A 25,595-nucleotide genomic window follows, 5' to 3' on the forward strand; every position below is an offset into this window, starting at 1 on the left:
CTGAGGGTCTCTCAATGTCTCTCAAGGTCTCTGAGGGTCTCTCAAAGTCTCTCAGGGTCTCTAAGGATCTCTCAAGGTCTGCAGGGTCTCAGACCTGCAGCTTTCAGGGACTTAGTTCCAGATATGTGGGCCAGAAAAACTAACCGCTGCTTCTCCATGTTTAGTAAGCAAAAAATATGTAATTTTGGTCAAAGGACAGTTTTCATAGCAGCCTAAACGCTCGCGCCCCCGAGTGCAACTTAAAAACAAACAACAACATGTTGACACAGGGTTGTTTACCTCAATCAGAGCCACGCCGAGGCAGATGCCCAGCACCACCCCGATGTTGGTGAGGAGCCAGCTCTCCACGCTGGAGGAGCAACCCTGAGGAAGATGCACCCAGAGACACGTCAGAGGGACGAAGGAAGGAACAGACGGACAGACAGACAGACAGACAGGTAAACGGTGAGGCGTACCGCGTCGTAGACCGGCCAGTCGGCGGTCGGAGCCTCGCAGAAGCCGCTGTCGGAGAAGTTTCCGGCGGCCAGCGAGACGTTCTGGCAGGAGCAGGGGAACAGCAGCTGGGAGCTGTTGACGATCACCTGGTTGCCGTTCCAGTCCAGACGGCCAGTCCAGCCGCAGCACTTCATCTACGCACACACACACACACACACACACACACACACACACACACACACAGTGGTAGAAATGAGGCACCAAGTCACCCTAAACCATGGTTACGGATGGGTTTCATTCTTTATTATGTCGCCCGACAAGAAGCAGCGAGCAGGAAAGATGTTTTGCAAAATCATAATATTTTGTTGCGTCTCACTGTTGACGAATAAATAAATAATAAATAGATGCAGTTTGAGCGAAAGCAGCAACACACGGTTTGTCGAACTAAATTAATTAAAACATGTATTTATTCTCTTTATTGCTTTTATTGTGTATTTTAACTCGCTTTCTATTGTTGTGTATTTTAACTTTCTTTCTATTGTTGTGTATTTTAACTTGCTTTCTATTGTTGTGTATTTTAACTTTCTTTCTATTGTGTATTTTAACTTTCTTTCTATTGCCGTGTATTTTAACTCGCTTTCTATTGCCGTGTATTTTAACTCGCTTTCTATTGCCGTGTATTTTAACTCGCTTTCTATTGCCGTGTATTTTAACTCGCTTTCTATTGCCGTGTATTTTAACTCGCTTTCTATTGCCGTGTATTTTAACTCGCTTTCTATTGCCGTGTATTTTAACTCGCTTTCTATTGCCGTGTATTTTAACTCGCTTTCTATTGCCGTGTATTTTAACTCGCTTTCTATTGCCGTGTATTTTAACTCGCTTTCTATTGCCGTGTATTTTAACTCGCTTTCTATTGCCGTGTATTTTAACTCGCTTTCTATTGCCGTGTATTTTAACTCGCTTTCTATTGCCGTGTATTTTAACGTGCTTTCTATTAATGTGTATTTTAACGTGCTTTCTATTAATGTGTATTTTAACGTGCTTTCTATTATTGTGTATTTTAACGTGCTTTCTATTAATGTGTATTTTAACGTGCTTTCTATTATTGTGTATTTTAACGTGCTTTCTATTATTGTGTATTTTAACTTGCTTTCTATTATTGTGTATTTTAACTTGCTTTCTATTATTGTGTATTTTAACTCGCTTTCTATTATTGTGTATTTTAACTCGCTTTCTATTATTGTGTATTTTAACTCGCTTTCTATTGTCGTGTATTTTAACTCGCTTTCTATTGTCGTGTATTTTAACGTGCTTTCTATTGTCGTGTATTTTAACGTGCTTTCTATTATCGTGTAATTTAACGTGCTTTCAATTATTGTGTATTTTAACTCGCTTTCTATTATTGTGTATTTTAACTCGCTTTCTATTGTCGTGTATTTTAACTCGCTTTCTATTATTGTGTATTTTAACGTGCTTTCTATTTTTTTTTATCTTATTGTACTTTCTATTATTGTGTATTTTATTGTACTTTCTGACCTGTGTTGGTCACGTTGTGTTAATGCATGTTCGTTCTACTCCTGTACATCACTTCATGACCTTTGTCAGTGAAAAGTGTAATAGAAATAAACTTTACTTAAACATCAGCACGGCTGTGATTCACATTCATACGACCAAACCCCAGCCTCCCTCTCGAGTGATGATGCTCAGTTTTCATGCATAAATCATCCCCAGGAGGATGAGATTGTGTAAAGCAAAGTGTTCAGTATGGACTGATATCTTCTTCCATAAAGAGCAGGACTCACGTTCCTCTGGATGAAGTCCCAGGCCTGCTCCGTGGTGGAGTTGTTGCCGGGGTAGTCGTCCAGCACCTTGGCGATGATCTTGGACATCTCTTCGTTTAACTGAGAAACAAAGGAGTTTAATGTAGCAGCGCCTTTAAACAAATGAACTGAGGAAATCACCGGAGACCCAAACGCAGGATTTCTGAGAGTAATTGTTGCAAAAAACTTTTCACCAAGAATGTTGAGACACTCGAGGTCTCCAGTGAACACGCACTGGAAAAAAAGAAAGTACTCCTAATAAAGATTTTTTTCCTTGAACCACTATTTGGCAGAAACGCACGGCGGCTGAAAAGAAGTCTGAGAGTTTCCAACAAATGTTCAGCTACAATAAACAGATCTGCAGAACTGGAGTCCTCCTTTTTTTGGAGCATTTCATCCTTTTTTCGGATGACTTGTGCATCTGGACGTCTGGATCCACGAGGACCAACTCAAACAGCGCTGCAAGCCGGAGGTTTTCCTGCACTCTTCATCATAAGAGTGCACATCATCATCACTGTGTGTGTGTAGGAGTGTGTGTGTGTGTGTGTGTGTGTGTGTGTCCGTCCAGCTGGAGGCAGTCTCTCAGTTTTTGGTCACATTTCCCATAAATCCTTTGAGTCTCATCATTGAAACTAAATGACACTCATTTTGTTGTTGTAATTATTAACCATTTATAATACATACATACATACATACATACTATATTTGTTTCATTTAAAAAAAGAAAATCGATTTTTATATCTATTCTATCTTCATTTTATTATTGATTCAATACAATAATTATAATGTATTAATACATGTTTATTTTATTTTCATAAAGCACTCCACACTCAAAACTCTAGGAAACCAGAATGTATTCCATTTTTTAAGCTAAAAACTCTCAAAAAAGGTGAATATTTATTAGTTTTTTGTCTTTGGAAGTAAACTAAATGTATTTGGGTCGTGGGCTGTGAAACGGTGATGGTTTATTTCTACAGTTCCCAAAACATAATCCACAGATTTATTAATAATGAGAATGATCAACTTTTTCAAATGTAATGTGTTCGCATTTACACAACCCTAAATCTATTAAATTGGGGTTTATTTACCGTCAGCGTCGGTCTGTTTACATGTACAGGCGTTGTGTTATTCTCAAAGCTTTCAGTCTGAACTATAACACGTTGTTGACGTAACTTATATTTACAGGATGGAAACCGCTCGTCACAGCAAGTCATGTGACATGAACGCTGCATAAAGCCGCGACTCGGGGACTCGCTGATGTTTAGCATTTAATTACTGGAGCGTCCGTATAAACACGTAAAGCTTCATTTGACCCGAATGTAAACGCGTGCAGGAGCTGCAACTCTGCACTTAAAGTCAAAAGAAGCCGGTTCCTCCTCCAGAAGCACATGAAGCAGATCCGCCATCTTTGTTCTTCTTTTCAGCAAAATGAAACCAAAATGATTCACGACGCTCGTCCTGCTGTAGAAACATCAAGAGCAGCAAAGTTTGGTTGCATCTCAATCTCTTTAAAAAATAAATAGTTGGATGTGTTACATATTGTTAGTGTTATTATTTATTGTTTTTTAAACTGTGAACTCATACTTTCACCCCCCAAAAAAAACACTTCACCGATTAGTTTTCTGTAATGACAGAACGTACCGGACGCCTTCAGAAGAAATTTGAATAAAATACTAAATATATGTAAATGATTTACTCGACGTGTAAATAATCATAAATCTTGGACGTAAAAGGAGATAAATAGCGGCAGCAATGTAAAAGAACGCTGTTCTTGTTTAGTGAACCGAGTCTCCGAAATAAATAAATCTCTGCCGATAAACACAAATGACATTTTGGACGGTTCCCAAAAAAAACAAGGTTTTATAAACGACAAAACACACATTGGAAAGATAATAAACTTAATTCCCACTCCTTCCGTTCCTCTGCAGCAGAGGGCGACGCAACACTAAACGCTGTCGACTTCTTTTGACCCCCGTTGGAGTTTTTTTTTCAATTTTAATTAGTTTTCCAATCATAGCATTTACGTCGCAGCGCATATTTGTGCCCGTTGTGACACATCGTGGGCGTGGCCACAGGCCGTGTTACTAACGGGAGTGCTGCAGCATTCCTTCTGAGAGAGTCACCTGAGACACAACAAACGAAGAGGAAGTGACGTCACTCACCACGTCCTTCTGGAAGTAGATGATCGAGCCGGCTGCCACCTGAGCGATGAGGATCAGCAGCAGGCAGGTGAAGTACTGAGCAGAGGGGAGACAGGTGAGAGACATGCAGCAGCAGGATCCCAGTTAAAGCAGTTGAGGATAAATATCTTGAATAAACCAAACAGGGAATCCACAGACGAGGTTTGCTGAAAGCGGTCCCAACAAATGCCCCGTTTCCTCCTGTTGGTTTGATACAAACTACACTGACCACTTTCTGTTTACCTCTTTCTGTATTTTCAGTTTGTCAGCAGGTTATCAGAAGAACTACTGGTCCGACTCTCTGGAATTTGGAGAATTGGTGCATCGTGGGCGAAGGAAGAGTCACTGGATTATATTTTGGAGCAGATCCATCGACCCTCTAGTTGCGACATGTCTTTAAAGATGTGCGTCTTCAAGAGGAGCCAATGGGCTCCGAGCTGAGAACCACAGAAAGTACCGAGAGGAGGACGGACACGTCGTGTGTTTGGGTTTTATGACGACAACAATCAATAGGAGGACGGCACTCAGAGAGCAAACCAGAGTCAAGGCCGAGACGTGATCAATAACGCTCCTTGTATTGACCATCAGGCCGGTTGTTCTTTAATAGAAACCTGCAGATAAACATGCTAACAAACAAAACCTCTTAGTCCTCTTAATTAGTTTTATTATCTCATGTTTTTTGCATTTCTCTCGATGTTCTTACACAGAAATAGAGATTAAAGCTCGGGGCCAATACAGCAACGCTGGACAGATATATATATAAAAAAAAAGGTAAAGAATAGACAGGACTGTAATGTGCACAAATAAATAATAACATACATTTAAACCATTAATGACCAACAATAGAATAAGAAATAAAGGTAGGGAGGTAGGGATTAGAAGGGGTTTAGTTTCTGTCCTTAAATACTGAAACAAACTTCAAACTTAACAAACTTAAGAAAACTTTTAAATGCTACTTTTACATTTTTAAGGAAATTTGGAGCATGCCCTAAAATAACATAAGCCGGACAGAAAGGCACTGCTATCCTGAATAAACGTGGAAGAGGGTTCCTGTATGTTTCTTCAGTGGTAAACATAATGAAAAAAGCTGTTGTTGGTCCTCTGCAGTCCAACTATTATATGTCCGCAGCAAATCCTTCACTCACAGCTGCATTATTCATCCTCATGTTTAAAGGATCAGGCTCAACGTCACAGACACACTAACGGTCACTCACCAGGCCGAGCAGACAGCGGATCTCATAAATGGCCCCCAAGCAGCCGAGGAAGCCCATGAGCATGGAGAAAGCCCCGACGGCGATCAGGACGTAGCACGCCACCTTTACAGCCGTGGAGTTATCTGTACGGAGAGAGAAACCAAGACCAATGAGAGGCCTAGTTGTGCTTTCTCAAGTCACACAATCACAATGTATTAACAACGTTATTACATATAAAAAGATGAAGCTCCGCCCACTGTGTGTGTGCACAGTTATCCTGCTGTAGTGTCTCAAGAATCGACTGCGAAAAGTGTCCAAATATGAGAAAAAGAGAAACACAAAATCAAAAGAGGAGTTTTATTTCGGGTTGGTTTTGGCGGCCCCTGTGGACGGAGTTGGTAGTGTTCCCGAGCACCAGAGTCACTTTGAACACCAAACTAGTTTTAGGACTCTGCTCGAAAATGTCATCCCCAAACTAAAAAGGGTGCATCTCTGCAACCACTAGGGCTATTTGAATAATGGTGTTATAATAAAAAAGGTACACATGTGAGATGTTGTTCAGAAGTGTAAATACCAGTATATATGTTACTGGTTAAGAGTAAATGAAGATGACACACAGAAGATGAAAAGGTTTCAGGTTCGCCTATATCTATTATTATCAAGAAAGCAATGGGCAGATTAATCAACAAGAAATAAATTGTTGCCTCAGTACTGACATGGGAAAACCTCAGAGTCTGGACACAAAGAAGTGCGCACTTCAACGCTGTCGAACAAAAGGCTTCTGTGTGTCACGTCAAAATACACATTTTCATCCTAATTAATTGTGCAATAAAAACACAAATTCCGACAAATCAATTTCATACTTTATCGTCACAATCAAGTGAAAGACGAGAACAGTGTTTGTAAAATGCATTTTATAGATTTCAATCGTCTCTAAACTCTGAGACTGAAAGTCTGAGAGTCGTTCAGCAGCATGTGTGATCGTCCCAAAACAAAAAGTGAAATTAGAAGCGAATGTGCGGCTGCAGCGCTCTACTTGTGAGGGATCAGGGTCCAACGTAACGCAGGGAGCTAAAATAAGACCGCGGCCACGATTCAGAGCCCTGGCGGGGATCCAGGGAGTTCTCCTCGTGGACGATGACTCATCATAACCAGAGACCGCTTCTTTTGTTCCCCGGGACAGAAACACAGAACCAGACACAGCTGTGGTGAACGTTCAGTCACACAGAAAGATTGTTGTGAGCAGCGTGGTGATGTCACAGTTTTATGGACTGACCGAGTTCCCCACGGCCTCAAGGAATCATGGGATGCCCCCGAGGGATCAGGGGATCAGGGAACCAGGGAACCAGGGAACGCGTCTCCAAGACGAAGAGAAACGAGGAGTTTATGAGGGGAAATTAGGCTAGGTGTGTGTGTGTGTGTGTGTGTGTGTGTGTGTGTGTGTTTTAGAGTGGACTTGCAGTTACTTTCAGAATTAGATTTCTTGAGCAAATTCAACATTTAATTGGAGATTGCAGATTGAAAAGATGGGAAAATATATTTGTTCATGTTGTAAAGAACATTCAACCAAGTAAATATTGTACTTACTCCTCTGCAGATATTTAACACTTTTAAGATATACAACCACATGATACGAGACAAAGACTCTCAAATTGGCTGCACATTGAACTTACACATAGTGTTGTGTACTTTTGGTCTTTGCACCTTAGTGATAATATTGTATTTGCACTCTTTCCTACTTGGTAATGCAACCCAAACACCACAAATCCATTATTTTGTATCAATAATATCAATCTCTAAAGTAACTTTAATCTTCAGAATAAATTAAGTGGAGTAAAATAAGTATAAAGTACTGAAGTAAATGTGCTTCGTGACAGATTATGGGACGCGTTGGAGGTTTTCTTTACGGCCCGTGTGATGTCTGTCCGGCTCTACGGGATGAAATCAGACGACGTCTGGCTCTGACTCAGCGGCGTCTTTTGTACAATCAGGTTTCAGCAGCACCAGCAGCTCGTCGATTCTCCCTCCAAACCCTCTGGGATCGCCGGTGACGGCACATTGAGCGTCAATACGTCTCATTGATGAGCAGACAGAGCTGAACTGTCCCCTGCACTTTAACCCGCTGGTCACATGACCGCATGCCCGTCCTCCATGAAGTCCTCGGACTCACGCTGTGCGTCCGCCGCGGCTCGGACAGACCGGTGATGTAGTGCATGTGTGTGTGTGTGTGTGTGTGTGTGTGTGTGTGTGTGGTGATGAGTAAGGCGGTGAGCGCACTGGGCTGATGTGATGCATGCTGATGCTGGACGGAGCAGAAAGAGCCCAGTGTCTGAGGGGAGAACACCTGCAGCGCGGCCGCGGGCGAGGGACAAATGTCCTCAGTGACGCTGGCTGCACACACACACACACACACACACACACACACACACACACACACACACACACACACACACACACACACACACACACACACACACACACACACACACACACACGCGCGCACACACGCTCAATGTCCGTCTCTATGGTTCTGCATCAACACGTCTTCAGTCGCCTCGAAGCCTTTCTGTGTCGCTCACAGTGGTCGTCATTTTATTCTGTTTCTCCCTCGCTGATACATCTCTTTATTTAAAAAAGTTCAAAGATATTTAGAGAAATTGTCGTTCAGAACAGAGTTGGCGTCTGTGTGGGTGGTTAGCATAGCCTAGCTTAGCATAAAGACTGGAAGCTGTGGGAAACAGCTAGCTTGGACTTTGAAATACATAAATACCAACAATGGTGGAAAGTAACTACGTACATTTACATGGAAGGAACTTTTAATTAGTTATGAGAGAGACTCAGCCTAGTCCTGGTCCTCTCTAGACCTCAGCCTAGTCCTGGTCCTCTATAGACCTCAGTGTAGTCCTGGTCCTCTATAGACCTCAGTGTAGTCCTGGTCCTCTATAGACCTCAGTCTAGTCCTGGTCCTCTATAGACCTCAGTCTAGTCCTGGTCCTCTATAGACCTCAGTCTAGTCCTGGTCCTCTATAGACCTCAGTGTAATCCTGGTCCTCTCTAGACCTCAGTCTAGTCCTGGTCCTCTCTAAAGGGACCCTGGTGCTCAGAAACAATACCACTTCTGTCCACAGGGACCGCCAGAGTCCACACTAAACTAAAGTTCCTTGTAGTAACTTTAAAGTACAAATCTGAGGTACTTGGACTTTTACTTGTGACAGAGTATTTTTTTTATCAGTTTTGTATTAGTACTTGTACCCAAGTAAAGGACCTGAATACTTCTTCAGCCTTCCAAAAACTCTCTCAACAATTAAGCGTATTTTACTATCTGTCAATTGATTTTGCTTTTTTTTAATAGAGAGAAGAGAGAGGCACACAGAGCGAAGGAGAGAAAGAGAGAGACAGAGACAGAGAGATTTGTTGCCTGAAGGAATTTCTTTTTTTAAAGACCGCTTGTGTTTCAGTCTCAACACGGTGACAACACACAGACCTCAACTCATTCAAGGCGACGCCGTCACCGCGTTGGCCTTCATCGGGTCGTTGTGACTCATAAACAAGATGAAGGAATGTCAGTTATCAGAGTGGTGATGCAGCTCAAAGCTGGAGAAACCAAAATCCGCCTTTTTAATGCAGAAACAATAATTACATTAAAAACTCGTCCACCGCCAGTCAGAAGACGAGCATCGAGAATATGGAGCAGGAAGCGTGACGCAGCAGAGCCGCCGCGTGTCACCGGATCGCTACGCCTTTAACACCAGATCAAACAGATTCTGGAGAACTGGTTTCAGAGAGCAGACTTTTACTTCAGACGCGTTTTCTTTCTTCGACTCTTCATTTCAGCCTCTAAGGCAACTTCTGAAGAAACTACTCGGCCTGCTTTATTTTACCCAAACTAGTTGATGGAAAGGCGCCCGATTCACCTTTATGTCTTCTTCTAAACATTTAAAAAAAGTACGATTCAAATTTGCTTGACGATTAAATGGAAACGCAACAAATCATTAAAAAAACACATTTCTTTGCAAAATAAAAGAGAAAGAAAGTGAAATCTGTTGCAAACATCTCCGTCTACTTTGTTTTAAATGTATCATGTTTTAAATTGAATGGCTGCCGTCTATCTTCTTCCTCTTCTTTTCTCCACTCTCAAACACATTCAAGAGACACAAACACACCATTGACTGTTTGTTTTCTTTGAACTCGAGCTGTCGTCACACCAAAAATCAGGGCAGGAGTTTCATTCCACACTGATAACAACGCAGAATAAGTAGAATTATATCCATGTTAGTCCAAAATGTCACCACTTTTTTTTTATCCTATTAGACATTTGGGTGAAATTGTCATATGAATTTCGTGTTTCGTGAGCTCACAGTGAGCTTTGCCCTCCAAATTCTCCGCCCTACATAAATGCGGTTATGGATCTGGAGTCAGATATGACCCGACCAGCCATGGGATTCATAATAATCTCGTAAATTAATCGACGAGCGTCGGGAGCGATCCGGTCGCTTCAGTTTCACTGGAAGGAAAAAAATGACGTATAATCTGACTCAGGAACTCACTCAGGACGACGATGAAGCTCTGATTGTCCAGCAGGAGCCACAGCCCGAAGCCCATGATGACGGCACCGCACAGCTGGAGGAGAGAGAGACACACACACACACACACACACACACACACACACACACACACACACACACACACACACACACACACACACACACACACACACACACACACACACACACACACACACACACACACACTTTATGAAGACAACCAGCGCTTGTAAGTTTCGAGGCCGATAATTTGGCCTTTTGGTCGACACCATGCTGGCATTTTGCAACCAGGGACCGGAAGTGACCATATTTGGAATACGGAGGAGTCTGGTAACGACCTGTCAATCACCTTGTTCCCCGCCCTAAAGCGTCCCCTGCTTTATGGTCTGTTTGACTCTAAATGACCATAATTTACTAAATGAACATCATGCTGTATTGAAGAAGACTTGAAACTAGAGATTGAGACATAAACTCATGTTTACAATGTTTACTGAGGGAATAAATCAAGAGAGAAGGAGGAAGTCAGGGGAAAAGTATCAAATCCCCGCCTCTTGCTTCATTTGATTGGCTGCTTGGCCATGTGTGACATTGACGAGCAGTGCAATGCTGAAAAGTAAGGAATATTCAGACGTTTATGCGCGTCTAAAAAGCTATTAAAACGCGGCATACCATAGGAAAACAAAGGTTCTTTCAGAGAGAAGCGAGCTTAAAGCACAGCGGAGGAAAACGAAGCAAACACACACACTCTGTGTTCATCCGTCGCCAAGAAGCTCTGAACCTCAGATCACAGATTTCATTTACACAGGAGAAGAGGAAACGAGAAAGTGAGCATCGCCGTGGTAACTGGGCCACAGGCTATAATTAAGACACACAGAGAGGGAACATGAACGAGCGGCCGACGTCTCGTCTTCTCACGCCGTGTCTTTAGAAACTTCTACTAGTTTTTCATTTGATGAAAAAGATGCTCCAATTGCAATTATTTATTTTTGTAATCGTCAGAAAGACTTCAGACAAATGTTTTTCACCACAAAACCCTAAAATAATAATTTCAACCGTCCTGAAGTCAATGTAAACGGTCAACAATTCTAAATGTTATCTTTTTACTTTGCTATAGTCATCTATAATGGTTATTTGCAGAAAAAGAATTTAAAAAAATGATTAAAAAAATAAATTATTGCATTTTTATTTAAATATTTTGCAACTCTGGTTGTATAGAAGTATATGCTTCATGTGTTAAAGCGACATTCTCTCTACTGACTCCTCTGGTTGTATAGAAGTCTATGCTTCATGTGTTAAAGCTGCATTCTCTCTACCGACTCCTCTGGTTGTATAGAAGTCTATGCTTCATGTGTTAAAGCTGCATTCTCTCTACCGACTCCTCTGGTTGTATAGAAGTTTATGCTTCATGTGTTAAAGCTGCATCCACTCTCCTGACCACCAGGGAGTGACTCCTCTGTTTGTATAGAAGTCTATATAAATGACTCTACTTCTCTCTTGATTTATTCCCTCAGTAAACATTGTAAACATGAGTTTATGTCTCAATCTCTAGTTTCTTCAATACAGCATGATGTTCATTTAGTAAACAGGGGATGCTTTAGGGCGGGGCTACAAGGTGATTGACAGGTTGCTGTCGCTATAAGAGCTGTATACGGCGTCTCTACATCTCCTCCTGCATTCCTATACGGCGTCTCTACATCTCCTCCTGCATTCCTCCTTTTCATGTCACATCCTTATTGACGAGGGTAAAATACTTACAAAGAAGATGAGGTTGAAGAGGAACAGGAAGTACTTGGTCGCTGTCAGGCAGCCTTTCCCCATGATGCTGGATCTGTAAACATGAGACACACAATATTTCATAAATATACATACAATATTCACACGTACATACTGAATAAAAAACAGAGTGCAGGTTGCGTTATACGGGAGCAGAGCAGGATCGTTTATCCGGTTGGCCTTGGGGAGCCGCGTGATGAGAACAAGTGGTGACAGATGCTTACAGAAGCACAGACCTCCGAGGCTAAGCCGGCCAGGCTGATCACGATCGGGGACTCGGGGTGGGGGGCTCAAATCCTCCAGGATTACACTCACAAAAAACAGTACAATCACAACCTCAATCTGTGAGCACAGAAGGAGAGGTCGTGCCCTCCGTGACCTCCGGTCCTCAACCAGCGACTGCGTCTCCGCTGTAGAGACGTTCGTATCGATAGGAAATCAATATATTCTGCAGATTAGAAGCGACGTAAATACTCGCCTCACAATCTCTTCAGCAGAATACAACATAAACAACACAAATGAGAACATGCAAAAAAAGCAGACCTACTTTGGGAATCTTTTTATAGGCCAAGCCAATAGTTTCCAATGTGTATTTCTCATATAAGTCTTAATTATTTCCTCAGTTATTTTATGTATTATGTACATCTTGTTAGACTGTGCCTTGATGTTGACATCTTGTTTTGACCTTTTTTTAATCAAAAATATAGTCAAACAAAACGGTTAAATTACAATTTTTCTTAGCTTATCATTAATATGTATTATAAATAATGAATTTGACCGACATAGATTAATGTTATAATACTAAATAAATTCCTGTGCGCAACAAGCTGGAGAGCAAACAGGTTTTTTTGCCCGCTTGGCAAAACTTAAACCCCAACAAATATGTATTGAAGCAGAATATTTCGTTCGATGACAACATGTGATATCGGTTTAACAAATGTTCATGTCTGGACGTGAACATTTAGTTATTGGAAAAGTTTGGCTTACAAGTCGGAAACTGGAATGTAATTCTACAAAAAGTAGAATACTAATAATATTAGTGGAGAATTATCTTTATCTGCAAATGTGCGTAAAATACAGTGTTTAAATAGAATGAAACAGCCTTGATTTTGATTTAGAATTTGAACGTAATTGTTATCAATTAAGCTTGGAAGTTTCCAACTGTTTGGTACATCCCTAAAATAAAAAAATAAACAATATCTAAATACAGTATATTATATATAATAGTACATCATCATCGCTGAGTGCAGGCGCTGGTATTTTTGTTCACAGAAATAATGCAAAGAGGAAGTAAAAAAAGTGCATCCATCTCGTATTCGGCACCAGCTGGTCAGTGACCTTTCCCCGTCTGTGTGGTGACTGATATTTACAGAATGTCCGTGCCTGACATGAATGCACCATCACTCTCTCTGGTTTTTCAACCTCGTCTTCACCTCCCTCCCCCGTACAGTAATGGCCTCTCACTGTCCAATAAATCTATGAAAATCTGGGTGAAATATGGCGGCCCTCCTGGCAGTGAAGCCCTGTAGCGTGAGCACAGAGTATCCAACCCATACTCCCATCACTGTAAATGGGTTACTGTTACATGGCTGCCTCTGTGCCAGTTTGGGGGGGGGGGGGGGGGGGCACCTTCAGGGATGTTGGAGGGAAGAGCATATGCAAGAGGGATGAGAATATAAGAATAGTAAGGGGAAAGACATTCTGGCAAACGGTCGCAGCAAAGCCAGATGGAAGGTATTATAGACTAAACAAAGCAGGCTGAAGCTTTAGCAAAGACCAGGTCTGCCTCTGGTACACAGGTCGGACCCGAAAGAACTTTACGTTTTAGGTCCGTTTTTAAAAACATAAAACTTGGGGGGAAATTCCAGGGTAAAGATTTTTACTACAGAAAAAGGATTAAAACCAAAAAGGATAAGGAATGACAATATTCTGTTTTTTTCCTTCCCTTTTGGCCAATAAATCCCTTTAAAGAAAAAAAGAGAACAAAAGTCCAAATCATCCAAATGTTTTGTAAATCCTGAAAATAAAATAAAAATCAAAAGCTGGTTTCCATCCATGTTATGCAAATATTAAGAGTTGGTTCCTCGAGCCGAGCGGTGGCTAACGCCAATCCTCCAGTTGGAAACCCCTCATATCAAAGCAGGAGAAGAGGGTGCGACTCTGTTTCCACTGCACTTTAACAATGCATTAACTTTTGCCAAGGTTTTCTTTGAGTTCTTAGCAGTTTTTTTTCCATACGCAAATTGGAAACTGGTGCATTAAACGCGTTGGTGGTCCCAGGCGGTTCAGCCGAATGAAGCCGATACCGAAGAGTCTTAAAACTGCATTCTCTTTAGTGACCACCAAGGGGTGACTCCTCTGGTTGTATAGAAGTCTATGCTACATGTGCTACAGACCATAAAGCAGAGTATGCTTCAGGGCGGGGCTTACTGTGATTGACAGGTTCTAAAAGACGTATGGGCGTCTACCTCACTCCTTAATGCTCTCTGACTTCCTGTCTCTAGCACTTAGCTACAAGCCCATTAGCACCCGCTGAAGTCTGAGATCCTTTTTGTGTGTTCTTGGCTAGCTAACCTGTTAGCCGCTAGCTCACCAGCTGCATTAGTTCACCAGCTATTCTCATTGTTGTTTTTGGTCTTTTAATTGGATTCGATTGACTTATCCCTTAAATCACTGCAGCTTTAAGGCTTCCACAGAGGTCTAAATTCTGGAGGTTGTGAACACGATGAACGTATTTATGCAGTTCCTGAGACAAAGGCTTTTCTTAAATTCAGAAGTGCCACGAAGCCCCTTTGTGGCGCGGCTGCTGAATGAATAGAAACACGCCTGCTTCAGGAATGTTTACACGATGTTTCAATTAATTAAATCAGCCTAGAAAGTTGTTGAATATGGCAAGTTTTAAAATAAAACCATAGGGAGGGCCCTATTCACAGCGTTACACTCTCACGTTTGTGCAAACAATTGTGCAACAAGTCAAATAGAAAACATGCGATGCTAATTATTCCCAGCAGAGAGCTCTCAACACGGGTCTGGTTAAGAAGGCATGAACAGAGATGAAGTCGTAACGAGTGGTTAAAATGATTCTCGGACACAAACAGAAGCACTTCGGGTCAAGTCGAGTGCCGTCGGAGGCTTTGACCCAGTTCACACAGACCGTTGAAGACGGGTCGTCAGTCCAGTCTGACCCAGTGGTCAGAGGAACCAGTCCCAGTTACAACAGAGGTCACCATTTATCAGTGTGTTGGAAGACGACCTCGACAAACACAATTGGGTCACGATGATCCAGAGGATAGTTCAACACCAGAGCGAGGCTAAGCTCTCTCCGGTCTCAATAAAAAAAATAAAAAAAGAGTAAATGCATCCAAGACGTATTTGAGGTGGATTTAATCCACAGCACATTCTGGCCAGATGTTGGAAAAGGTGGAAATGTATTCGTCTCTCCCAGACGGCAACTCTTGACCTACCCAACCTTAACTACCTTGTGAGAGTTTCCCCAAATGTCAATCACAGTAAGCCCCGCCCTAAATTACACTACTTCATGGTCTATTTCTTTCTAAATGCACCATCATTTACAAAATAAACATCATGCTGTGTTGAAAAAGACTTGATTTATTCCCTCAGTAAACATTGTAAACTTGAGTTTATGGTCATTTTCTCATAGACTTCTATACAACCAGAGGAGTCGCCCCCTGGTGGTCAGAAGAGAGGATGCAGCTTTAACACCTGAAGCATAGACTTCTATAAAACCAGAGGAGTCACCTCCTGGTGGTCAGTAGAGAGAATGCAGCTTTACGACATGAAGCATAGACGTCTATACAACCAGAGGAGTCGCCCCCTGGTGGTCAGGAGAGAGAATGCAGCTTTAAGAAGTGAACCATTGGCTTCACTGTTCAGAGCCGTAGAACCAAACATTAACACAGAAGGTTCTTACGCTCATTGATCCGTGTCGGTGAGAAGGCAGCACGTACTAATACTATCAATGTGTGTGTTTACATACATTTTTTGCATGAAGGAAGACCAGGAAAAACAAAAGACTAACTCCTACTCGTGAGCATTTTAGTGAAAAAACTGTTTCAGTACCTTCCTTAAACCTAAAAAAACTCAATAATCGAGTTTTGGGGGAATTTGGTTAAATTGCACTCAACCTAGGTTGACTTCCTGTGGCCCGACGCTTCCACCGAGCTGACGCAGCGCACTAAAGCCTCCACCTCATTCAGCTGCCGCTTCATGTCTACTCTGGTGGAGTAATCATAAACAAACAAAGCCTTCCACTTCTCCGCCTCTCCCTCCCTCCCTTCATTTCTAACGCGGCTCCTCCTGAAGTCTCTGGCGGTACCAGGCACCAGCGGCTCGCGGGCATCGGTCTGAGACGCCACAACACTCGGAGAGGAAAGTAAAACTAAAAAGATAAGAGCTTCTCTTTTTTTTCTTCTTTATCATGTTTCCAGCTGACTTCACATGTTTCCAGATATAAATACCTAAAAATAAAAAAGCAATAAAGTTACTCGAAGAAAGTTTGAGAAACAATTTGTGTTCCACTTTTCTGTGGTGGAGGAACCAAATAGAATGAAAGTATTATAATATAATTAAAGTACCAAGTTCTAAAAGTACATTTCAGAATATATACTATGGAATTATGATTATTGATGCATTAATGTCATCACTTAGCAGCGAGTAACGATGGAGCTCACTTTAACTACTTTATATACACGGTAGTTTAATGTATACTAATACATCATCATTATTAGTTGATTGTATTTATAATACGACAATGCAAAGTACAGTATTGCCCTCTGAGACGTAGTGGAACAGAACTATAAAGTAACCTCGAGAGGAAATACTTAAAGAATAGTATCAGAACTTCGCTACTTGTTCTTTATTTATCGGCTAATAAAAGTTAAATGATAAAATATATTTGATGTTGCTGTGAAAATATTTCCTTCAAACTACAGTATTTATACAAGTTTCTCGCCAAAAACTACATTTTACAAGATTAAATTGGAACACGTCACAATAACGTAATAATCTAGCCGTTAGCTCCGTCATATGTTACCGGCTAACGTTAACTAGCTCTCCTGCAGGTTTAAACACTGTTGCTCACAATGTCTCAATACCAGGAAGTAACATGTGCGTCGTGCTTGTTTGCACATGTGCAGCTGCACATGTACGGGTCTGTGAACCCGATCCGGTATTTCAGGTTGTTTTAAAAGTATTTCTGATACCAGTATCTGAACAACTCCAAGTACCACATATTTTCTCTGAAGTGCAGTACTCGAGTAAATTAACTTAGTTTCTTTCCAAAGCTGCATTTCAGAGTCCTTTTTCTCTTTTATTTGAAAAAGGTGACGCTTCCCTTCATGGCCAGAAATAAGCAATATTTTCCAGCCTCATCTCCATTTAGCATTTATTTTCATTAAGGATTTAAACCCGTTAGTTTCAATATACGTCATAAGAGTTGTACGTCCGTGTGGTTAAATCAGGTTTCTGTTGGGGAGAAAATGGAGAGAGGGAGAAAACACCTTGGTGCAGCTGCAGATATGAAACCAGGAGATAAGCCGTCAGAAATAAACATGAAGCCACTTTCAGTTTCATTTGTTCTGAGCCCCGTTTTCATATGGGCTGCTTTTGCTTCATGTTACGCTCCAGTTCGGCTTCCTGGTGTCGGAGATAATCCCTCGTGAACTCTCTTTCTGGCAAACATCTTCTCATCTGTGTGTTTACAGTGACTTCATAATCCGAGGCAGAGAATCACGTCACAACAACTTCACTGTTTTCTGACAAAGAAGATGTGTAAAAAAACAACACAACTACATCTCCAGATGCACAACAACAAAGGCTCCACTAGAAGCCTATTCTGCTACATGTCTAACTTTAAAATAGACAAGAAATATTCATATGTCACATATAATTGTTAATATTGATTATTTATCATTTGTCCAAGTTGTTTTTTATCTGACTGATAGTCCAAATCGTATCAGACAAATAAAACCAGCAAATATTCAACCGGAGAAGCTAGAAGCAGTGAATTGTCTGTATTTTTGCTTTATAGAAAAACACTGAGATTATACATTTATCAAAAAAGATCAGAATATAATCATTTAATTGACTAATTGTTTCAGCATGTTAAATAATCATAAATACGTTATATATAAATACATTAATGTCAGAGCTGGCAAGAAATCACACAACTGCAATTTAGTTCATTGATTATTTAACAACTACTTTTGATCTTTTCAAACAAAAATACCAATCGTGCTTCTTAAATGTGACGTCTGCTGCTGATCTTTCACATGAGACAGGAAATTAAATATCTTGAGGTTTTAGACAAAACACTCAGTGTTTTTTGCCATTTTATAAACTGAAACTATGAGACGATTGTCGTTTTTCAAGAACATAAATCCACATAACTTCTCAAATTGTGATGATTTGTTGCTTTTCATTGTTGCATATGAGAGTAAAATAATATATTTTGGGGTTTTGAATGTCTGAATTAATCTTCCTGGCCTTTGGGAAAGTATAGCAACGTCTGAACTTTCCAAGAGTGTCGTTATTGAAACACTTCCAGCTCATTTTGGTGAGAGTGTGACGTTTTGATTTGATAGTTTCGCCTCATTAATGACACAAACTCAATCTCTAAGAGAAAACTCGGCTCAGGACGTCTCGTCCATGTTGCTCACAAACTCTCTTGCACATGCAGAAATGTGCAGGACGTGCGTGGGCGACAACAACAACAACAACAACAACAACAATAAACTCTTTTGTCGTCGTCCCTCGCTGTTCTTTTCAGCACAATCTATTTGGAGCCGGACATTTTAATCTCATATCAGGAGAGCAGAGATGAGCGAAAGAACATGTACTGTTGATCAACTTGTCCCTCACTTCAATTTTTTACTTGATTAATCAATTTATTGTTTGGTTCATATAATGTCCCGAAAAAAGCCCAATTTATGCATTTAAATATCTTGTTTTGTCCAAACCCTAAAACATATTCAGTTTACAATCTGATGACAAAAGTAAAGCTGCAAGTCATCGAATTTGAGAAGCGGATGTTCGGATTTCCTTCTTGAAAAATGACTAAAACAATTATTCAGTTATCTTAATAGTCGCAGATTAATAGTCGCAGCTGTATTTGACAGGAAATATTATAAATTAATAAACACCTCGTCCACATCCTCTCCCTCCTTCACTCCCTCCCTGGACAACAAAAGCAGCTTTCAGGGACAATTTTTTTCGCTGTGACAAAAGGTGAAACTCGACCCACGCCGAGGCCGCTCCGGCTTTACGTTTCCCCTGAACAATAAAAAAAAAAAAAACAGAGCACACGCCCCTTAAAAAAAAAAAAGATTCTCACAGTGAGACTTCTGTTGTTCAGAAACATCCGATACGTCTGTCGGCTTCAGACGCCTCAAAGACGCTCGACACAAAAATACAAACTACATGGACGACAAACGCTGGATTTAAAAAGCTTGATCTGATCATATAGATATATTATTATTATTGATTTCTCAGTTGGCATATTTGGATTTCTTGTTTTTTTCCTGACCAAAGTATTCAATTTATGTTGAGGAAATAAGAAAAAAAACACAAATCTTCTCATTTGAGAAGATGGAACCTTAAATTACTTTCCCGATTAATCGATTATCATAATAGTTTGGGAAGATTTTTCTCTCAATCTGCTTATCGATTGGTCAAAGGGTCACACCAAGGTTTCCTCTCTATACTCTGAAGGTTTTAACAGAGGGGTTTGTTTGTATATTATTCACAGCCTGATTGTGTTACTAAAAACATGGAGAAAATATTTATTGTATGGCTGTTAACTGTATAACTGTACTTTGTATGGAGTGATAAAGAAATATCTAAACAACCCTTCTGTTAAAAGCTTTAACTCGAATACGTCAACAAGATGAAATGAGAATTTTTAACCTGAATTTTGACTAATCTGTTCTGGAAATGTTTGCCTATCGAACTAAGATACGGCCTAAATTGCCCATTTAAACATGCATTTCTCAGAACAAAATAAATGTTATTGTAGGTAATCAACTGGGAAAGTTTGATGAGGTATCCATTAGTTTTATTTATTATTTAACCCTATTTACCTGCAGCGTCTCTCTTTAAGCCGACAGCGGTGCAGTCACAGCGGCTCCCCGCCACCGAGCGCTGGAGAAACCAGTTTGGGCCTCCCAGTCGTCGTCTTTATTCCCAGTTAACAGAAAGGAGAGCAAGCTGAGCAGGTTTCCATGACGACGCTGCAGTGTGTGTGTGTGTGTGTGTGTGTGTGTGTGTGTGTGTGTGTGTGTGTGTGTGTGTGTGTGGGAAAAGGGAGTCGCTCTTTATCTCATGCTTGTTCAGAGTCAAACTCTTTCACGACGTGAAGCGTGCAAACAGAAATCTCTGCTTTGTTTCTACGACCACCGAGTCAGAACGAGTCTCCGTTTTTCCTCTTGCACTCAAACTCATCACGGTCAGTGAGACTCCGGCCTCCTGACGGACATCACAGCTGTGTTTGTCTGTTTCACTTTTACTTCAGGCTGGGAAAATGTTTTCCCGTATAGATCACTCTGGATTCCTTTCTAGAATAAATCAGGAATAATAATCAGCGGATCAATAAAATGTCAGAAAACAGGAGGAAAAAAGCACATTAAATATTATGTTTACTATCACAGAATAAAAATGTAAGGGGACATTTCATATTCTTTGAATGAATAATAACAGTGTGCAGGTTTTTATTTGTGTCAATTAAATACCACAGATACAACTATTTATATTTTATATTTTTAAGACTTTTGTAGTATCTCTTAAACAAAAAGGTGGGGGAATTTGTTTCGGGACTATTTTCAGCAGCAGATTAATCCACATTTGGTGGAGGAGTATATGGTGAGTATTTGTGGCGCAGGACCGTGTTTATGGGATTTAGTCAAAATAAAACTACAGAATAAGAAAATATTGATATTTTATGGGACTGCAGCAATTCTCAAAAACAATGTATTGATTTGTTGAGACCGGGGTCCATTTTGTGTCGTTTAATCCCGCGACTGCTGGGTAGCATCGTTCTAATCTATCTTTAGCCATTTGACCCTTGACTCCCACGTAACCCCCATGTAATTAAACCTATTGCGTCACCAGATTCTTACAAATACCAAAGACTGAATACAAGAAGTGGATATAGTCACGTGACATCACAATGATTTATGGACTGCCGCTTTGAAGCCTTAAGTATTCTCTTATTCCATCTACTGACCAGCAGGGGCCGACTCCTCTGGTTGCATAGAAGTGTCCTGTCAATCACCTTGTAGCCCCGCCCCTAAAGCATCCCCAACTTTATGGTCCGTTTGACTCTAAATGACCATAATGTACTAAATGAACATCATGCTGTATTGAAGAAGAAGACTTGAAACTAGAGATTGAGACATAAACTCATGTTTACAATGTTTACTGAGGGAATACATCAAGAGAGAAGTAGAGTCATTTATATAGACTTCTATACAACCAGAGGAGTCGCCCCCTGGTGGTCAGGAGAAATAATGCAGCTTTAACACATGAAGCATAGACTTCTATACAACCAGAGGAGTCACCCCCTGGTGGTCAGAAGAGAGGATGCAGCTTTAACACATGAAGCATAGACTTCTATGCAACCAGAGGAGTCGCCCCCTGGTGGTCAGGAGAAAGGATGCAGCTTTAACACAAAGCATTGGCTTTATCTTTCAGACCCGTAGGTCTTTTATCTGACTACAACAAACTCCACCATATAGAAATGTGAGCAGCTCGAGTGACTCAAACCTCATTAAACCCCAGAATCAGCCTTCAGGACAATTCCCCTGAACAAGGTAAACCAGTTATGAGCTCACAGTGAGGGGACGTCTGACTTCAGAGGATATGCGGCGCTCATTTTATAAAAAGGAGAATAATTTAAACGTTAATATTGGTGTTTTCCAACAATGAAGCAAAACCGCCTAAAAACAGGCGTGGCGTCTGGTTGAACTCATCACGTCAAAGACCTCAGAATGAAGAGGAACCCGTTCTTGAAGGAGACTCTGAACACATTCCTGTCCGACTAACAGCTGCCAGCAGGATCCCCCTTCAGCTCCCCGACGCATGGGAAGGTAATTAAGGTCACGCCGCTCGACCTGCCGCCGGCCTGATTTACGGCCTCACGGGTCGGCGGAACAAGATCCGGTGATCTAAAACTTTTCGACAATATGTCGACGCAACACTGACCCACATTCCCACAGACCTGCCTCGGTACCACGACCAGTCAATAACCCGGCAGACGAAGAGCCGGCTGGTTGACGAATGTCGGCCCAATAGTTCACCAGTCAGGCAGAAGCTAACAGTCCATTAATGGATTCCACTTTGTGGAAGATTGATTTGATTTTTTTAGTGGTTTACGTCATTTTTTGCCAGCTGGTTCCAGCTTCTCCTGTGTGGGGATTTATTGTTTATTATTTAGCCCCATTAGCCTCGACATAATGGCCATCAGTTCCTGTCCAAAACGTCATCACCTCAACATTTCATTCCGTTACATTTTGGCCGAAACTCAAGAATTCAGTTTTGCGAATTATAACAATTTCACACAAATCTCTATGTTTTGTGAAATCACAGCGACTTTCAACCAGAACATTTTAAAAATCAGTTCAACGTCGAGTGCAAGTTGACGTTTGAGCCAAATTTTAAAGCAATTAGCTGACGGCGTCTCCTGAGATACGGCGATCACGAGAATAAGACGGACGGAGAACCCGAAGACGCATTGCCTCTGGTCACAACAGCGAAAGAAACTAAAAACAAAACGGTTCCAAAACAGCAAAAAAACAAAACCACATCTATGTTTTTTTGTTTAAGTAACTTTTTTAAGATGAAAAATCAAGGATTTTTCTTGCTTATTTGTGTGTTTCTGTCCCTTTAGAGGCCTTTTAGACAACAGGAGCGTTCTATGCTAATGCTAACAATTAGCACCTCATGCATTTATTTCTTGAATTCTTAAGCTCTTACATGGCGTCTAAAATGAGAACTTTAAATTTCGTCATAACTCAATGTGTAGGCATCATAAACATTTGCTTTACCACAGAGTTTATTATCAGCGATAAATCCAAAAGGTAAAATCGGCTTCGTCAAGGAACCAGTGCGACGCCAACTTCCTGTCGGTCGACAAAAACACCTCAAAACAAAAGCAAAGAAAGAGCGACGCCACGTTTCCCCTGAACGAGCCTCAAACCAAGGGTTCCAGCGTGTGGAACGGACACAAACTTTAAAACTCCTTTCAACCTTGACAAAGGCAGCTCAGGCCAGGTCCACTTCTTCCGTTCCTACCTTTCACAATAAAAGTCCTAGACATGGAACTAATAATGTATTACAAGCATTCCACTGAGAGGAAACGCGTGAAATGACGTCGGGTAGCTTCCGGCTACACAACAGACGAACGTGTCGCACCGGTGCCAATATCAATGGTTTTGATGCATGTCTTACTGGTCAGATTCTTTTCTTTTATTCACATTTTGACGATTCATTTTGAGGAATTGTTTGAAAAATTTGCTGCCGTTCATGGACTTTTATCATCTTTGGGTTTTGGCCTGTTGATCAGACAAAACAAAACATTAAATAAGACATTTTAAGATGTCACTTTGGCCTCTGGGAAATAGAATTGGGCTATTTTTCACAAACCGATCTCAGATATATAAGAACATAATTGTTAGTTGCAGCTTCACCTCAGTTAAACCCAAAACAGCCCGAGAGCCCTGCAGTCAGCTTTTATTTGTTCGGCACATGTTCTTCCGTTTCATTTGATTGTTTAAACATGTTTCTGTCTGTTTGAGCTTTTTTAACTGCAGTTGTGCTTCCCAGAGAGTTATTTAATAAAGTTGAGAGTTTCCCTGACATCCTACGATAGTTTCAATCAGGCGTTCCCACAACAGGAACCAAAACCCATTTCATTTTCCAGACTTTCCTCTTTGCCTTTTGTTTCTAGTGAAGTGTGGGATTGTTTTACCTCTTTGTAAAACTCTGAAATTAAAATAAAGAGAAATACTATGCTGTGGTTGAACTGGTAACCACCATGAGAAACAAGCTGATGCTGCTTTTGTTTTATAGTTTTTATGAAGCTAAAAAACTACATACAGATCATACCTTTGGTCAATGTCTTAAGATATGAGTTTGCAAGAACTGATATACATCAAACAGCTCTGTGTAAAAGGTATGCAATCCAGTTTGGGGTCAAAGTCAAATCAACTTTGGATTCAGTTTCAGTTTGCACCAAACTATTGAGTTGTGTTTGACTTACAAAACATTAAGTTAAAAGGTGACAACTAATGACATTAGTTTGTGTGTATTTTTCCTCCAACCACTTGAACAGATTGACTTGATACTGAAAGAAAAGCAGCCTATACATCAATAAACAGTTGGAATGTTCAGTCCAATTTAAACGTGAAGCTCCTCGATAAAAGTAACAAAGTAACGAGTAACAAGGCAGCAGAGTAACAAGGTAGCAAAGTAACAAGATAGCAGAGTAACAGTTACAAATAACCAAGCAACAAAGTAACAAGCAACAAAGTAACGAGTAACAAGGTAGCAGAGTAACAAATAACCAATAAACAAAGTAACAAGGTAACAACGTAGCAGAGTAACAACGTAACAAGTGGCTCCTCGTTGTCAAATACATAAATCATCCACACAGGCGCCACATCAGCAGTACTAGTCGGTAAATTAAAGTCAGAAAACTGCTTCAGAATGCGCCCCCACTATCTTTCTTCTTCTTCTCTTTTCTTTAACCGCAAAAAGATCAATCAACAACCTGATGATCGATCTGAAGCCGATCACTCGATCAGCTCGCGCACGCCTCGTGTTCACACAGAGGGAAAACATTCACAGATATAATTAAGAGAAGAGCTTCCGTTCACAAAGAAAGTAACAAGTCTGCTGGTTCACTTACGTGGTGGGGTGTTTTGTTGCGTAAAGGTGCGGGTCCTGTGCGGGTCCTGTGCGCGCGGAGAGCGGACTGCGGGTCGGACTGCGTGACCTCCGGCTCGACACAACAAAGCAGCAGCAGCGAGTCTGCAGAGTGAAGCAGCAGGACGGGCAGCAGCTCGTCTCCTCCGGTCCCCACCGTGCGGCAGCTATGGGAACTCACGCGCCACACAGTCCCTCCTTTAACCCCGAAAACCCTACTGCGGCTGCGCGGCGCTGCTGCGCACCAGCAGGGGGCTGTAAACACACAACGCTGCAAAAACAAAGATGTGCTTACAAAATAAACACATTTTTAATTAATTGTATTTTTTTGTTGTCTTTCAAGAATATGTGTGTACATTGAGAAAATATGTGTTGTTTAATTTGAGGTTGATTTCCTGATTGTTTTTCCTTTAATAAATAAAAAAAGCGGGAAATAAATTGAGCATGTAGGGATTTGTGGTTTTACAAAATAACTTAATATTATTATTTGACGAAATAATTATTTCGTCAAATAATTTAATTTTGTCTCATACATTTGATAGGAATACAGTAAAGATTATATATATAGTAAACTGAAATTAGCCTACTGTTGAGGTACTTTTACTACCTCCAATACGAACGTAAATATAGTATTGTTTTTTTATTTACTGCACTACATTCATGAAAGCTTTAGTTTCTCTACAACATAACATTTACATGTATAACATGTTTGAT

At 40.9% G+C, this 25,595-nt stretch overlaps 1 protein-coding gene across 1 annotated transcript in view; it reads right to left on the reverse strand.

The window, feature by feature from the left end:
* LOC306735422 (CD82 antigen-like) overlaps positions 1–24,944 on the reverse strand; it is a 26,565-nt gene extending 1,621 nt beyond the window's left edge. Inside the window, exons 1-8 of the mRNA XM_079216888.1 lie at positions 24,865–24,944; positions 11,928–12,000; positions 10,176–10,248; positions 5,650–5,771; positions 4,418–4,492; positions 2,238–2,336; positions 456–629; positions 280–363 (exon numbers count right to left, since the gene is read on the reverse strand). Of these exons, the coding sequence (XP_079073014.1) occupies positions 280–363; positions 456–629; positions 2,238–2,336; positions 4,418–4,492; positions 5,650–5,771; positions 10,176–10,248; positions 11,928–11,990 (690 nt within the window). The 5' untranslated portion in view covers positions 11,991–12,000; positions 24,865–24,944. The remainder of the gene's footprint in view (positions 1–279; positions 364–455; positions 630–2,237; positions 2,337–4,417; positions 4,493–5,649; positions 5,772–10,175; positions 10,249–11,927; positions 12,001–24,864) is intronic.
* Positions 24,945–25,595: the final 651 nt, after the last annotated feature.

The sequence above is a fragment of the Taurulus bubalis genome (genome assembly GCF_910589615.1).
Source record: "Taurulus bubalis genome assembly, chromosome: 4".
Taxonomy (NCBI): Eukaryota; Metazoa; Chordata; class Actinopteri; order Perciformes; family Cottidae; genus Taurulus; species Taurulus bubalis.